At 39.5% G+C, this 17,531-nt stretch overlaps 1 protein-coding gene across 2 annotated transcripts in view; it reads left to right on the top strand.

Moving 5' to 3' along the window:
* CA13 (carbonic anhydrase 13) overlaps window positions 1-17,531 on the top strand; it is a 47,957-nt gene that overhangs the window by 337 nt on the left and 30,089 nt on the right. The window contains exon 2 of one of the 2 annotated variants that reach the window (XM_049633212.1): window positions 7,590-7,598. In XM_049633212.1, coding sequence (XP_049489169.1) covers window positions 7,590-7,598 — 9 coding nt within the window. Of the gene's footprint in view, window positions 1-7,589; window positions 7,599-14,161; window positions 14,320-17,531 lie in introns of those variants that run through there. The other variant, XM_049633211.1, reaches the window with a different exon arrangement.

Raw genomic sequence — 17,531 nt, 5'->3', positions numbered from 1 at the left:
ATGAGCGAGGAGATGGAAGGCTTTTCTCGTGTAGTTTCCTTTCTCCAAAAAGAGAATTTCTAACAGCACAGCCGAGGTACAAGAAAATATAAAAAGAAAATAATTATCAGGGAACTTAGAAAAACTTAGAGGAAACATTTTTTGCCTTCTGGTTGTGATTTCGTGTGTATTTCTCAATTAAGACATTTTGGGTTGAGTTTGCTAGAAAACTGATTCAATTCTGCTAAGAGGAACTCCTCATTAAGTTTTCACATGTTTATTTTGATGAGTTCATAGGAAAATCCAGATTTTAAACGCATGTAGAAGTACTAACATTCATATATCAATTTATTACTTTCAAGAGTTTAGCCTACACTAAGTATCAAAATAAAGCCATAATTCCACTCTCCTTTTGCACGGAAGATACTAGCTACCAAGGTTCATATTTTAAGCTGTTGACCGGCATTCGCAAAACTAGTACTGAACAAAACCAAACTAGGATCTTTGTGGGTTGGCTCTGGGTCAAATTTTCCGCCCAAACAGCCACTTGCCTGCTTATAGGAAGATGAGCCGCTTATACAATAAATCGTGTTATTATGTTAATATTCATCACAAAAAAACTAGGGGATATATTAAGGAAAGAAATAATTACCTGCCAGTGTGTTTATTCAAATATTGTATTCTTAGAGTGACTTTTTAAAAAAAATTTTAACGTTTATTTCTTGAGAGAGAGACAGAGCGTGAGCAGGGAAGGGGCAGAGAGAGAGGGAGACAGAGAATCCGAAGCAGGCTCCAGGATCTGAGCTGTCAGCCCAGAGCCTGATGTGGGGCTCAAACTGGTGATCAGGACCTGAGCCGAGGTGGGTCGCTTAACCGACCAAGCCGCTCAGGTGCCCCTAAGAGTGACTTTTAAAAAACAACTTAAAATGCTGGTATAAAATACCAGTAGTGTGCAGGGGCAAAACCAAAATTACAGAAAATCATCAGAATCTTTTACAAGGCCCGAGTTACCCACAAGTACTGAAGCAAATAAGGCAGGTTTAATTATGGTTACTTGAATGTGAAGTTACTGATGTATATGAGGAAGACAAATAGATGTAATAGAATGACATCATAGTGTTTATGAAAACTTATGGGACTGGCTCTTTTATTTGAAACGGTGAGATAAAGATACATCCAGCAAAGAAATAGCATGGTTATACAGGCAAAAGCAGAAGCATTGTATGAGGTGTGAGTGAGAAGTCATGGATTTCTGTTTGACCTTTCTCACCAACCAATAGTGTGATTATGAAAAAGTTACTTCATTTCTCTGTGCTTCCCTTTCCCATATGTAGATGGCCATTCATAGAGTATGCCCACTTCAGAGAATGTCCATTCTGTTCAGCATCCTTTCTGAGGAACCATTCTTCTCCCATTAAGTGGTCCTGGTTGAGCTGATAATTAACAGTCCTCCTTGAAAGATGTTCCAACTAGAGCTGGTGAGGAATGCTGTTTCCTGCATTTAGTGTCTTTGTATTGGGATGATGTGAAATTAGGGCTGCTATTAGCCATCTCCTCCAGCAACTTGCAGGAGGCCTGTCTGCAGTGGGAGGGAACGAGGGCAAATTACAAAATAGAATAGATCTGACTGAACAATAGAACACAGGGCCCTGATGATGTCATTTGAATCTTTGGATTCAGCCATAGATGCAAGAAAGATGTATCCCTAGACTTCTCAGTTACCTAAGCAAAAACATTGTGTTTTTTTGGCTTCAGTGGTCTGGGGTTATTATTATTTTTTTAAATTGTACCTAAAAGAGTCTTTATTCCTGTCCAACCTACTTCACAAGACTATTGTGCAGAGTTAATAAAATACAAAGCAGGAAAGCATAAGATATTACTAGGACAAAAGAAAGGATCATGCTAATTTTCTAAAAGCTATTTACCTATGAACCAAATGAATCATATATAAAGAAAAAAATAACTTCAGGTTTTCTAATCTTTAAAAATACATGCAAATATCATTTCACATTTTTCCGACAACCTTAAAAATAAAATCATAAGTAGAAGAAACATTTTTTGGAAACACTAGTTTTCCTGTTGAAACTTAGCAATGCAGAGTTCTGTATACAGATCTGGTCCTCAAAGAACTGTCTTAAAAGTAATTCAACGAGTAAACAGGGATAGTTAGGGGGAATAAGAAAATGAGAGCACACACAGATAATTACAAACCATTCATAACAAATCTCATAGCCCTTTACTGGAACAAAGCCAGTCTTGTATAAATGATACGCTATGATAAACTTGTTTTATCGGTTCAACTTTATTCTCCCCAGTGCTCAGTTTCATTTTATCACAATAGTTTGAACACCTAGGCTCTGTGGGAGCTCAGAGAAGTACATGATCATTGCTTCCTCTCAAAGGGAGCACAGGCACCTGGGAGAGACAGATGTGTGCACATGGAGTAATCATTGAAGACAGAAAGTGGTAAGGACTGTGATAAATGCAAAATGATAAATATAAAAATGCATTATTTAAGGAAGAAAATAATTTTGCACTCTGGAGACCTTCATGTTAAAGTTCTCATCTGACTGTCGTAAAGCAGAAATCAAACTACAGTTCAAAGGCCAGATCTAGCCCACTGCTTATTTTTGTACAACCCATGAGCTAAGAAAGGTTTTACATTTTAAAATGGGAGGAAAAATCAAAATAAGGACAATTTATTGAGACACATAAATATTCTATTAATATTTCAGTGTCTGTAAGTATAATTTGATGGAACACAGCTACACTTACTTGTTTACGTATTATATATGACTGCTTTCACACTACAACAGCAGAATTGAGTAGTTGTGACAGAGATTGCGTAGTCTGCAAAGCCTAAAATATTTGCTATCTGGCCCTTTACCAATTTTAAAACTTTTAAAAACTTGACCAACCCATCTTAGAGGATGAGCAGCACGGTGGTGTAACTGGTTGTACTAGCATTAGTATTTTATACTCAAAGCAATACAACTCTTAGAAGAATGAAGGTCACTTTTCCTCCCAGCATTCTTGGGTAGCTAGATCTTTTACATCATGAGTCTGAGTTTCTTTGTCTCTAATGGTTATCGATGGTTTTCATGTGTCTGGGCTGAAAATTGAAGTTTCCAGATATTTTCCAGACATCCCCACCTGGATCTTCCATAGGGAATGGAAAAGGAAAATGGCTTAATCTTAGGAGAGAAGATGAGCTTCTGGAAATTGAAGAAATGTTCAGGGGAGAGGGTGGTTAACAGTTTTCTGCCTGAGACTTTTGTCCCTCTGGCACATGGCTTGAGGAGAAGTAGCATAAGATCTCTCTACCAACAAGGGTTACAGAAAGGTTGGAGCTTTTCTGTCTGCAAAGGAAATCTAGGCATTGATATTGACAATTGTAGCAGCCACTGTGATGGACTGAAGACCAAAAAAGTTTCCGTTTTCTGGGTTTGGGATAAGCCATTCACTTCCCGTGTACTTGAGACTGAGATAAAATTTTTATACCTAGTCCATGTACTCTTCAAGGGCTCGTCTATTACTCAGTCACCTTTGCATCCCCGTGTAGGATTCTCTATTTCCAGTTCATAGGAGGTATGGCATAAACATTTGCTAAATGAAATAAAATTCCCTGAATTATAAACAGGTGAGCAAGGTATTGTAGCCAATATACTAAAAATGACTTTAAAGCTCTATTATCTTTACCATGACAGAAAAATACCTAGAGGAACACTTCTTTTTATCTTCGTGTAGCACTATTCCTTGGAAATGATAGGTGCTCAATTAATATGTTTTTAATTTAATTAAACAGATTTTTATCCAGAGTTATCTCCTAGCCAAGTACCTAGAAATCCTGAAATCCAGTCACAAAGGAATGCTTGTATGTGAAATATTTGAAGGTTAACGGTCAGGGGTGCCTGGGTAGCTCAGTCAGTTAAGGACTCTTGCTTTTAGCTCAGCTCATGATCTCACCATTGTGAGATAAAGTCCTGTCAGGCTCCATGCTGGCAGCACAGAGCCTGCTTGGAATTCTCTGTCTTTCTGTCTCCCTCTGCCCCTCCCCTGCTCACACAGGCAAATGCACATGCCTGCTCTCTCTCAAAAAAAAATTAAAATTAAAATTGAAAAAGAATGGTCAAATACAGAGCACAAAGGCAATGAAAATATTCAAAGGGTACATGAAGTCCTTTCACATTTGTTTTTCAGCTGACATTGTTATGTTCAAAGTCTGCACAGACTAAAGTCAACAGTTTTTGACTCTCATCTTTGTGTTGTTTTATAGCAACCCTGTTGTGCTGAAATCTTACTAAGAATTCCATGGGCATCTATATTTTAATAAAACCAAAAAATGCTGAGGACTAAAAGTTCTCACAAACATCTGGCTCCTTAAAGACTTTTGTTTTTCTTTTGGATTAGAAAAGTCATGAAGAGTCAATGTAGAAATGGAAAATTCAGAAAAGTATAAGGAAGAAAACAAATAACCAGCAATTATTACATTCTGATTTTCCTCTCCATCTACTTTCTCTCATTTGGATTATTGTAATAGCTTCCTATCTGGTTTCCCTGCTTTAATCTCTATGCGAGCCCTGCGGCCAGAGGAATCCTGCTAAAATGTTAATCAGTTCATGTCATTCCTCAGCTCAAAATCCTCAATGTTCCCCACATGATTCAGAATAAAAGCCAAGTTCTTTAAAAGCCTGTGAAGCCATGTGTGACCCCCCCCCCCGCCCCCACTTTGCTCCCACTGCTCTATAATCCTGGCCAGGTGTGTTCCTCCTTCTCAACCCTTCTGCCCCTAAATATCTGCAAGGCTCCTCTCTCATGTCTTTCAGATCTTCTCTCAGATGTCTTCTTTTCAGTGAGGGTTTCCATGACTGTAAAGTTCCAAGTCCTCCTACATCCCTTCTCTGCTATCCCATTATTGTCACATAGCCTACCATATATTTATTCATTTTGTTTTTTATCTCTCTGCCTGCTAGAATGTAAGCTCCATAAAGGCAGAGCTTTCGGGGCACCTGTGTGGCTCAGTCGGTTAAGTGTCCAACTTCTGCTCAGGTCATGATCTTACAGTTCGTGGGTTTGAGCCCCGCATCAGGCTCTATGCTGACAGCTCAGAGCCTAGAGCCTGCTTCGGATTCTGTGTCTCCCTCTTTCTCTCTGTCCCTCCCCCGCTCACATTCTGGCTCTCTCTCTCGAAAATAAACATTAAAAATTTAAAAAAAAAAAGGCAGATCTTTCCATCTGGTTTTGTTTGCTACTATATTAGCTTCCTAACGTGTAACAAATCACCCCAAAATTTAGTCACTCGCAACAACAGCCCTCATTTATTATTTCATAATTTTAGTGGGTACGGAATTCGGGAGGGGTTCTGCTTGACAGTTCTGGCTCAGGGTCTTTGCTGAGGGTTCACTTAGATGTTTGCTGGGACTGTAGTCATCTGAAGGCTTGACTGGGGCTGAGGGATCTACTTGCAAAGCAACTTACTCATGCAGCTGCAGGTTGGTGCTGGCTAGTGCCAGGATGCTTGAAATCATCTCCAGGAGGACCTCTCCACAGGACTGTTTGATATTCTCATGATGTGGAAGCTGGCTACCTCCAGACTAAGTGATCCCAGAGAGCAAGGGAGAAACTACAATGTCTTTTATGACCTCGACTCAGAAATCACACCCTACCGCTTCCATTCTATTTTATTAATTACGTATGCCCATCCTACTCAGTAAGAAAAGAGACTACACAAAGAATTAAATCCCAGGAGGTGAGGATCATTGAAGATTATCTTGGAGGCTGACTAGTACAGCTGCTATATCCCCTGTGCCTAAAACTGCCTAGCATCTAAAGGTAATCTGATAAATATTTGGAACAATGAATAAGTTCCACCACTCAGATTTTCAAAAATATATTTCTTTGCAGCTTTTTTTAGAGCAATTATGCTATGTTATTTATTAAAAATTGGAGTTTCTCTCAGGATAAAAATTTATAACCTATAGATACAAACATCTACTTATTAATAAGTATATTGAAAATATATTTATGTCTTTCTAAAATTACATCTTTTTGATCTATAATAAATTATTTCAACTCTCTTCTTAACATTGACATTTCTGTTGTTTCTGGATTTTTTTCTAATATAAATACATTGTGATGAACATCTTTGTACATAAATCTTTGAGAAGATCTAATATTTTAGGGAGCATAGTTTAAGAATAAGATCTCAGGTTATGAACACTTAAAGTACTTGATTTAAATTACCAATTGTTTTCAGAAAGACCGTATATTTTACAATTCTACCAACAGTGTGTGAACGTGCCCAGTTCATCATGTCCTTATTGATATGGAGTCTTTATACTTTTTAAGAAGCTGAGATTTTGATTAGGAAGACATAGCATGAAGACCTCTTAACAATTTCTCATCTTTTGAATTTTGTTTCATGTTTATAGCTTAGTTTTCTTTTTTTCTTTTGTCATATTAACTGGTTATTTAGGAGTTAAAATAGACAAAATTTAGAGGTAAAGGGAGAAAGAGAAAAGCAGGAATCGGTATGAGTATTAAATGTTTTTAAATGTTTATTTTTCAGAGAGACAGAGTGCAAGCAGGGGAGGGACAGAGAGAGAGGGAGACACAGGACCTGAAGCAGGCTCCAGGCTCTGAGCTGTCAGTACAAAGCCCGACGCAGGACTTGAAGTCGCAAACTGTGAGATCATGACCTGAACCAAAGTCAGACACTTTACCCACTGAGCCACCCAGGTGCCCCTGATTATTAAATTTATGACTTGTGCAATTGGGTGGATTGTGGTGCTATTTAATAAGATAGAGAAAACTGTGGGAGGGAAACTGGGACAGGGAGGAAATAAATAATTCCATTTCAGACACCTTAAGTTGCAGCACTTGGATGCAATTCAGTGGATCTAGAGCTATCCTGCCCAATATAGTAGCCACTCACCACATGTGGCTATCAATCACTTGCATGCACTAGCCTGAACTGAGATATTCTGTAATAGTAAACTATGCATCAGACTTAAAGACCTAGTAAGACCAAAAAAAAAAAAAAGTAAAAGGTATAATTGTGTCAGTTAAGATTCATTCAAGAGACAGAAATCATATAATATTTTGAATAATAAAAGTTGATGTAAAGAATTGTTAACTATAACAAGGAATAAGACGTAAGAGAACTGTAAAGAATATCCTTAGGCTAATGGAGAGTCTCTAAGGAAGGACAAACTTGGAAGTTGGCCTCCTCTCCAAGACTGGGATTCAGATCACTGGAGAAGGTGTAGCTGCAGCCCATTGGATGGCAGAGAAGTTCATGGGGTGGCCCAGGCCAGAGCTGGTCCATAGTTGGCAGGCAAGCAGGAAACACCCCTCTGGGGTACAGTGAGCTAAATCTGGCATGCAGGTGTGCAAAGGGACTCAGACATTGGGAACCACCTCTCCAGCAGGGTGGTACACAAGCTAGAGGGCAGTGTCTGTTTCAGAAGCACCATGGGAAACACCATCCATGCTGCAGTCTGCCTGAGGCCGGTGGGCAGGTGTGGAGAGGGAATAGAGGCATCTACTTGCCAGAAGAGGAGCATGAGAGCCGGGGTGTTTGGCGTTTACTTCGGAAGTTACGATGAGAGGGTTACTGGGTTCGGGCTGGGGCTATGAACTTGCTGAGGGACTGCACACTCTTGGTGTGAGGCTGGGCCAGAGCGGCCCTGCATGTCCATCCACACACGTCTCTGCCAGGAGCCCAGCAGGAGCAAGAAGAAAACAAAAATTCAGCACACCAGAACCAGGAAACCGGTCCCTGTCCTGAAATGTCCCTCTACTGAAAAAAGGTTGGCATTGTGCTTGCTGCAAAGAAGAAATTCTTAAAGCTCCATTATCACAGAGCAGATAATGTGTGGTGAACTCAGAACTGAGGAAGAATGCATTGATCACTGGCACACTCATTAATATTTTTTATATTGATTCATGTTAAAACAGGAATATCTTGGGTATATGGGGTTAAATAAGATCTATCATTAAAACAAATTTTCACTTTTTTAAAACTTATTTTTAATGTAACTAGTTGAAAATTGAAAGTCAAAAATATGGATAACATATGTGACTCACACTACGTTTCTCTTGGATAGTGCTGGAATATATTTCTAAACTAGGTAGATTATGTCCATAGACGTTGGTGGAAATTCCTAAGAGAAGAGTGTAGAGAGAGAAGAGATCCTGGTAGAAAGTCCCAAACCCTTAAAATTTAAAGGTTGGTTTGATGGTTAATGTTGTGTCCCAACTTGACTGGGTCACAGGATGCTCAGATATTTGGTCAGCCATTATCTTGGGTGTTTCTGTGAGGGTGTTTGTCAAATGAAATTAGCATTTAAACCAGTAGACTGAGTAAAGCAGGGTGCTCTCCCTAATGTGGGTGGGTCTTATTCAATCAACTGAAGATCTGAATAGAATAAAAAGGCTGACCCTCTCCTGAGTAAAGCAGAATTCCTCCTGCCTGACTGCTTTTGAACTTGTACATCGGTTTTTTCCTGCCTTCAGACCTGAACTGAAACATTGGCTCTTCCAAGATCTAGAGCCTGCCAGTCTTCAGCCTGGCATTAGACCATTGACTTTCTCATTTCCAGCTTGCCAACTCATCCTGTGAATCTCAGGACTTGTCAGTTTCCATAACTGTGTGAGCCAATTCCTTATACTAAATCTCTTTTTTATTTTTTATTTTTCCCCACCCCTAAATCTCTTCTTAAACACACACAAACACGCACACATACGCACACACACTCACACACACTCACACACACTCACACACACTCACACACACACACACACACACACACACACACACACACACACAGAGTGTGGTTCTTTCTCTCTGGAGAAACCTTACTAATACAGTTGGGTATAGAAGAACCCAAGGAGCAGCAGACAGGATGATGGGCAGCAAATGGGAGCAGAACGTATGTTCAGGGGGGGATTTTTCCCTCTAAAAAGAGGAAATTCTAGAACATATTGGTATGCTGATGGCAATGATCAACAGGAAGTGGAGTTGGTAACTTGTGTTATAAAGGATATAATGGTATGTGTTTGGTGGGAGTAAGAAGTTTTGCTAGGTAGCACTGGTGCATCAAATCTTTGGTGGTAAAATGGTGGTATCCAGGCAGGGAACTTCTTGGAGCGGGGGTCTATCAAGCCTTTCTTGATGGTGAGATGGGGATTTGGGTACTGCTATTGAGAGAACAGACTGCCCTTTCCTAGAGGACAGAAGAGGGTAGATTAACATTATAAGTACTGATGACAGAATGCCTGTTAACACCCCTAATTTTCTCTGTTGTTATATTTCAAAGAGTTGACAGCAGTAGAGTAAAATTGACTTATTTCCAAATCAGCTTATTCCAAGCTAATAACAGTTAATTAAATTCTTCGATAGTTGAGTTATTTTGCCCTGAATTATCTAGGCTTTTCAACACTGATCTGACGTCTATACAACTTTATTTCCTTTTAAATAATCTCTGCTTTTCTCTTTCATGCTTTATCTACTTTTATAATATGCTATAAAATAGGGTGTGATAAATTTCTGTCAGAAGACTGCATGAGATTAAACAAAAGAACAAAAATGTAGAAGGTAGGGTTTTGGCAATGGAGGTTCTTGTCTGACAACACAGGACAAAATGTTTGGCTCCAGTTTCTGAAAGTTATTATCTGAAAAGAGACTTGAGAGGTGATACATTAAAGCTGTCTTTCCAATTCTGGTCTGAGAATTCCCATCTTGGCATGAAACCTAAGTCATTTGGGCAAGTCCTGAAGCCCCTTTGGGAGACTGCATTATGCAGTCCTAACCTTAGGATAACTTTAGGAATGGAAACTAAAGAAATCGAAACCCCCATATATCAGCTCCATAAAACCTACACGCTCCACAAGATATCAAATGATAAGACAGTCCTGTGGTTAATAAATCCCAGCTGTGCAAATCACAGGGCTTGAATGAAGGAAATGGTCACAGACTGGGGAGCACCTTGGACTTGGGACTCTGCAGACTGGGGCTATGTCCCCAACTATGTGGCCTGCCTCTCTAGGTAACTGAGGAACCTTGCTCATCTCAGTTTACTACTCAGGAAAAATCAGATGACAATGGCCACTTGGGTTCACATTCAGAGTTTCTTAAAAAGAATCCCTGAAAAAAAAATGCATCTCAAAGAGAGTCCATATATATGTCCTAATAGAATAAGATTGATTCATACTTTGATAGTTTCTGAATATGTTACCATCCTTAATTAAATATTTTTATGGCTAGAGTTCTAACTTACAAGTGCTGCTCATAACATACAGTGTCTGATTCACTGAAGAGGAGAGCTGACTTAACCATGCTTTGCGGCAGAGGAAGCTTGAACTGGACGTAATTGTATCGAGAGTGAAGTAGAACTGATGCACATATGTCCGGTCAGGATTCCTGGGTTCTCTGGTCAGTGTTAATCTTCCTCTACTTGTTTACACTTGATGGTATTGAACCTGGAGACAGGGGCTCTTGTTAAGGAGAACACCCACACCTAGCTATAAAGGTTATTTAGCAAACTAATGGCTCATTGATTTGAGAAAGCAGGTTTCTGTTGCCCTAGATGATTTTGGAAAAATTAAAAACCTACGAAAAGTTGTGAGAGTAGTAACATGAGCACCCAAATATCCTTTAGCTAGAGTCTCCAGTTATTGACTGAGACATCTGAGAGTCAGTTGCAAACATAAAGGACTTCAGCCCTATTGCTTTGGCATTTATCTCCTAAAGTATGGCCAGTACCGTCACCACGCCTATGCAAATGAACATCAGTTCAATAGTATCACCTATATGCTGTCCATGTTTACATTTCATTGTCCCCAAGGCATGTACTGCACCTTTTTTTCCAACCTAGGATCTAATTGAGGGTCACACATTATGTTTGGCTGTAACATATATTTTTGTCTCTTAATTCCAGGCTGTGGGAATATCCTATTCCCCAGGAGCCTTTCACCTGGAAGTTTTAACACCCATTATTGATCCTTGCCTGAACCAAATATTACATTGGCCTTGCAAAAGTTATTGCTTTATAATTCTATCACTTTATCTGTATTTAGTGGCTTGCATTCTCTCATAAAGGAACATTTTTTCTCTTTTTCTTTCAGTATCACTATGGACTCATGGATATTTTGTGGAGTGGAAGTTATAATCTATTACTATCATTATTCTTTTTGATGGCCAAATTGTCCCCAATTTGGCAGCAGGACCTCTTACATGCTACCTCCTGTTTCTCTCTCTCTCTCTGTCTCTCTCTCTCTCTCGTGTGTGTGTGTGTGTGTGTGTGTGTGTGTGTGTGTGTGTATTTTACATGAGTCCATTAGTATTTTGTGGGTTTATTTTGCCTATTTTTTAAAAAAAGACTATTTATTAGAGTAATTTTGGGTTCACAACAAAATTGACAGGAATGTATAGAGAGTTCCCATATACCCTCTACCCCCTGCTCCAACATGGAGGCTAACCTCCTCCATTATCAACTTGTTCTTCCAGAGTCTTTTTTTAATTACAAATGATGAACATACATTGATACATCCTACTCACCCAAAGTTCATAGTTTATCTTAGGGTTCACTGTTGGTGTTTTATAGTCAATAGGTTTGGACAAATGTATAATGACATGTATTCATCATTGTAATAGCATACAGAGTATTTTATTGCCCTAAAAATCCTCTGTGTTCTGCCTACTCAGCACCTGCCTCCCCTCACCCTTCTTGGCAAGCACTGATCTTTGTACTCTCTCTATGGTTTTGCCATTTTCAGTATGTCCTACAGTTGGGATCATACAGTATGTGGTCTTTTCAAATTGGCTTCTTTCACTTACCAATATGGCATTTAAGTTTCCTTCATGTTTTTTCATGGCTTGATAGCTTATTTCCTATTAGTACTAAATAATATTCAGTTGTCTGGAAGTACCATTCACTTACTGAAGGACATCTTGGTTGCTTTCAAGTTCTGGCCATTATGAATAAAGCTGCTATAAGCGTCCATATGCAGATTTTTATGTGGACGTAAGTTTTCAACTCATTAGGATAAATACTGAGTAGCGTGATAGCTGGATCATATGCTAAGAGTGTGTTTAGTTCTGTAAGAAACCGCCAACTGTTTTCTAAAGCGCCAGTACCTTTTTGCATTCCCATCATGAATGAATGAGAGTTCCTGTTGCTCCACAGCCAACATTTGGTGTTGCCGGTGTTCTGGATTTTTGCTATTCTAGTAGGTGTGTAATAGTATCTCATTTTGTTTTCATTTGCATTTTCCTGGTGACATATGATGTGGAATGTCTTTCACGTGCTTGTTTGCAATCTGCATATCTTCTTTGGGAAGACATCTGTTAAGGTCTTTGGGCCATTTTTTAATCAGGTTGTTTTCTTATTGTTGAGTTTTAAGAATTTTTTGTATATTTTGGATAACAGTACTTTATTATATATTTGTATATAAATATATACATATATCTACTTTGTGTTCTGTAGTGAAAGTGAACATAAATAAAACTTTTATTATTGTAAGTTTGGCCACGGGGTGCCTGTGTGGCTCAGTCGTTAAGTGTCCGACTTAGGCTCAGATCACATCTCATGTCCATGGGTTCAAGCCCCGTGTCAGGCTCTGTGCTGACTGCTCAGAGCCTGGAGCCTGCTTCAGATTCTGTGTCTCCCTCTCTTTCTGCCCCTCCCCTGCTTTGTGCTCTGTCTCTCAAAAATAAATAAATGTTAAAAAATAAAATAAAATAAAGTTTGACTACTACTATACTGGCATAAATGAACCCAACTCTACCAGAGAATATGGAAGAGAAAACTTGGGCTTTCCCTTAGCTGTAAGAGGAGCATAAAATTTATTGTACTTATGGCTGTATAAAAACTTTTTTTCTGTTGCATTCTAACCTCATTAAGAATTACAGAAGCAGAAGGAGGTGCAGGCTGCACTATGAAGTATTTAGGTCAGGTCTAAAGAATAGTTCAAATTGATCCCTATTTAGTGGTCCCTAAACAATACGGTGGTTACCAAAAGAGGTACCTCCTGGGACTTTCAATTACCACATTAGGCAGCTGCTGTGTGGATTGCAAGAGAAAGTGAAAGATGATAGTTAAACAGCCATCCTTACATCTTTTATGGAAGGTTCATGACCATTAAGAAACTATTTGCATTGGCTTGACCATAAATAACACTGCACAGTTCAATTTGAAATTTCAAATTGACCCAATTCAAACCCTTCTGCAGCCGGAACAGTACTTATAATCCTGGCAGGTCACAGAGTTCTCTTTATTTTTCACTCTGAGCCCAGAACACCTACTACTCCAGGACAGAAATTCAAGGCTCTGCAGACAGTTCAGCTTTCAGTCATAGGGCAGCAAGCCTACTGTGCATCCAAACCAACGATGGAATGAACACCTTCCTGTCTCTACTGGGACAAAAGGGCAGCATTATTTCGGGACCAAGAATCAATATTAGATTGGTTCCCTAATTCCTCCAGCCACAGTGAGCAGAGGTGAGAGTCAGGAAGGAGATGGGATGAATGGGCTGGTGCAACCAGGCTGGGTAAGGGAGGGGTCAGGGGTCCTGTTTTAGTAAGAACTCTAGGCCCCTTTTGGCTGTGTGACCTGGGAGGGTTACTCAGCTTGTCTTAAGACTCTAGGGCAATTATAGGATCTAGTGGCAAAATGTGGGTAAAAGTCTTAGTTCAGACACTGGCCCATGGTAAGCCTTTAGTAAATAGCAGCTAAATTATTTTTGTAGCTATTACCATTGTCACTATTATTTTGTACTTTAATACCACCACCACCAACGACTTGACTTCATGTCTCCACCAGCAGCCCCTCCCAGCCCGGCAGCTTCAGGCCCAGGTGACTCATTTATTCCCAGGATAGACCTCCAAGCAATATTTTCAGGGGTGACTACTTCTCAGGAGGCAGAAAATCTCCTCTGGAAACTCTTCTCTCGTTCTTCCCTCTTTCCTCCCTTCCTCCCCGCCTCTCTATCAAACCCACTCTCCTTTTCTGGAGTTCAAGCTGTTAGTGCAAGGGACTCTCGCTCGCCCCAGGACCTAGCTCAGCTCCGCCGCCCGAGGTCGCCCAGACATGTGCGGGCGCCTTCCTGCAAGCCACTGCCCCCTGGCGGACGAAGCCGAGAGCGACCTGGCCCCGGGGTTGTAGCGCACCCCTGCTGCCAGGCGGCGCGGGGCGGACCCCGTCCAGGCTGGCCGCCGCCTTTGCCAACTCGCGCGCCCGCCCGGCTCAGTCCCTCCTCTCGCTGTCCTGCCACATCTTCCTCTGCCTCCCATTCGAGGGACCATGTCGCGGCTCAGCTGGGGATACGGCGAACACAACGGTGAGCGAGGGAGGGCTTTGCTCCAGGGGGCGGCCGTGGGGGACAGACCACACACTGCTGATCTCGCACTTGCGAGAAACTTTTTGGTTCCTCTTTAAATTGAGCAGCTTTCCCCTGAGCCGAATGCAGGAAGTAAAGAGAGGGCTCAGTCTTGTGAAGACAGGAAAAGCGTCTTTTGGAGGGTGTTGATAGTGAGGGTGAAAGTTGGTGTGTGTTAGCCCTGTGAAGATTCCCCCAGACCACGAAATCTTCGTATATGTCCATTCACTTTCACTTGAAAAGCCGAGGACTTTCCCTAGTAACAACTACTTATCAATTAAAGGCACGGAGATTAGAAGTCTGATGACATACTTTAATGAATCGAGGGCAAGTTCGCTTTCAGTTTTTTGAGTTCATTATTCGCAGGAAACAAATCATGGAAAACATTTGAAGGTATACTTAAGAAATTTTAATAATTGAATCACAATCCTGAAGATTGAAGTTGCCTTCTTGGCAAATGAAATACTGCAAATATCATTTAATAGCTGTTACTATAAAATATTGCCACGGTAATTTGCAGTTGGTTGACTGGTACTGTTAGCTTTAGGAGGTTTCAGGTTCTTTCTAAAAAAATAAAGTTATGCTTTGGGCCACTTCACTCTTTCTCCCTCTCCCACAATCATCCTTGCATAGATAGAGGATTAGCAAAGGATTATTCAAATTTTATCATATTGGCAAACATGGATTTATTGATGGGAGCAGCAGTAATAATATGTATACTTGTCTTCTTCTATATACTAAATCACCAAAATAACCATTATTTGAAATAACTGCACAGTGAACCAAGAAGCCTTACAGTGAATCAGTGTCAAAATTAGATCTGTTACTCAGAGCCTGGAGCCTGCTTCGGATTCTGTGTCTCCCTCTCTCTCTGACCCTCCCCTGTTCACGCTCTGTCTCTCTCTGTCTCAAAAGTAAATAAACTTTAAAAAAAAATGAAACAGTTTAAAAAAATAATAAAAAAAATTAGATCTGTGAATAATAATAATAATTATAATTATACTTTCCTTGGATTAATGTGCATATTATTGAATAGTACCATATAGTCAAATTTTAGAGAAAGTTTACTTTCACAAAGAAACTTTCACAAAGAAAGCTTTTCAGCTTCATTTCTAATTGCAGCCTTCTTGAGGTTATGATTAACTTGCCAGTTTAAAATGGCAGCAGGTGAAATTTAGACCTTTAATAATAAAACATATAATTTAGGCGAATTTCTTTTTGACTGAGACTCTAATTATAATCTCACACTTTGCTAATTTCCAATTTATGTTTGGGAAAAAAACCCACAAAAAATTTCTTTTAATTTCCCTCTCTGCTGGAATAATTTTAATTTTTGTCATTTCATAGTTACTGGGTGTCAACCGTGCCCTCACAATAGTTAGGAAGAAGAAGCGTCTTTTCAATCAATGAGTACTGATTACTCTTTAATACATTTATTTGTTAGAAAATGTTGGCCCCAGTGAAACTCATCTTCAGAAATGTAAAAAAATCTATCTTTGAAAAGCCATTACTAAGGAGTGATTTTGTATTTCTGCTAAGAATTGTAGGGCCATTTCCTGGTTTTTGATGCAATAGCTTTCTGAGGACTATGCCTGTAAGTAAATCAACTGTGGCAAAATGCTACTGGAGATGTGTTGTATCCTGACCGGGCAAGTTTAGTTGCTTGTTTTCTGTTTAGGCTGGCAAAAGCAGTGAATGAGCAGATAAAAGGAAATTTAAACAAGGTGTAGTAGCAACAATAAAATGGAACACCAAGAGTTGAGCCATTGGAAGGGGGTTCCACCTTCACCAAATACTTAAAAGTTCTTCCACTAACCTGTGGTACTTTTATTGGTTTAGTTTAGGGAATGTAACAGTTACTGAAAACTGCATATCTGTAGATATTTAAAAGTTCTAAAGTCAATGGAAGAATCACCATTTATTTCTACTTAAGAACTGTGTTTAAATGGGTTTAAAGTTGAATGTTTTGGAAACATTCATTAAAAAGGAGCTTGTTTAAGAGGCAGGAAAATGAACCGACTATAGCGGTTAATAAATAATATTGAGTAATTTATGCAAAGCATTATTATTATTACTTTTAAAATCTTTATTTTTGAGAGAGAGAGAGAGACAGAGCGTGAGTGGAGGAGGAACAGAGAGAGGGAGACACAGAATCCGAAGCAGGCTTCAGGCTCTGAGCTGTCAGCACAGAGCATGATGCGGGGCTCGAACTCACAAACGGTGAGATCATAACCTGATGCTGAAGTCAGACGCTTAACCAACTGAGCCACCCAGGCACCCCAAAGTGTTATTATTTTTGTTTTATTTTGGTTTGCCTCTGCTTTTCAAAATTATTCTTGTTATAAAGGACTGGAAATAGGAGAGTAAAGGAATTAGGAGGAGACAGAAACTCTTTCCTAGTTGGAAAAAAGTCAACAACAACCTTTCATGATACATGCATTACACATTTGAAATCTAATTCTGGTTAGGTTGACTCATACTTGGTGGCAGTGAAATAGAAAACTTTTTTTCACTTAAAGAAAGGACTAGATTGTACACAGAAAGAGTACTAGAAAGGTAAATGAGAGTACTCAATAAACCAGGAAATGTAATGCCTTCTCTGTAATAAGTAGGCAAAGACTTTTGATGTTCAAGTTGTTTTGAAGTCCAAAATGTCAGATTCCCTAGAGAAGAGCTTTTAAGTTATGTGAATGGTTGTATATTCATGGTTTGAGTTTTTGTAACTGATGCACATGTGAAGGAAAGAGCTTAAGCTTTCTCCTTTGCAAAATTTAAGAGTAATAAGGAGTGTTAGATTTAGAGATTGAAGCTGTTCATAATTGCGATATGTTTGTATTTCTTGAAGTTTCATTCTAAATCTTTAAAAATATTTGTTGTCAGTAACAAATGTTTAATTGTCATGCTGTCTCAGTAACATTTGTTTTAATGTTTATTTATTTATTTTGAGAGAGTGACAGCGTGCATGCAAGGGGTGGGCCACAGAGAGAGAGAGAGACAGAGAGAGAATCCCAAGCAGACTCCACCTTGTCAGAGCATGAAGCTCCATCTCACAAACTGTGAGATCATGGCCCGAGCAGAAATGGAGAGTTGGATGCTCAACCAGTTGAGCCACCCAGGCACCCCCAGGCTGTGTCATTTTAATAAGTACTTGAATATTAGAGAAATCAAGTTAG

The sequence above is a fragment of the Panthera uncia genome, chromosome F2 (assembly GCF_023721935.1).
Source record: "Panthera uncia isolate 11264 chromosome F2, Puncia_PCG_1.0, whole genome shotgun sequence".
NCBI lineage: Eukaryota > Metazoa > Chordata > Mammalia > Carnivora > Felidae > Panthera > Panthera uncia.
This window is presented reverse-complemented; position numbering and strand designations above follow the sequence as displayed.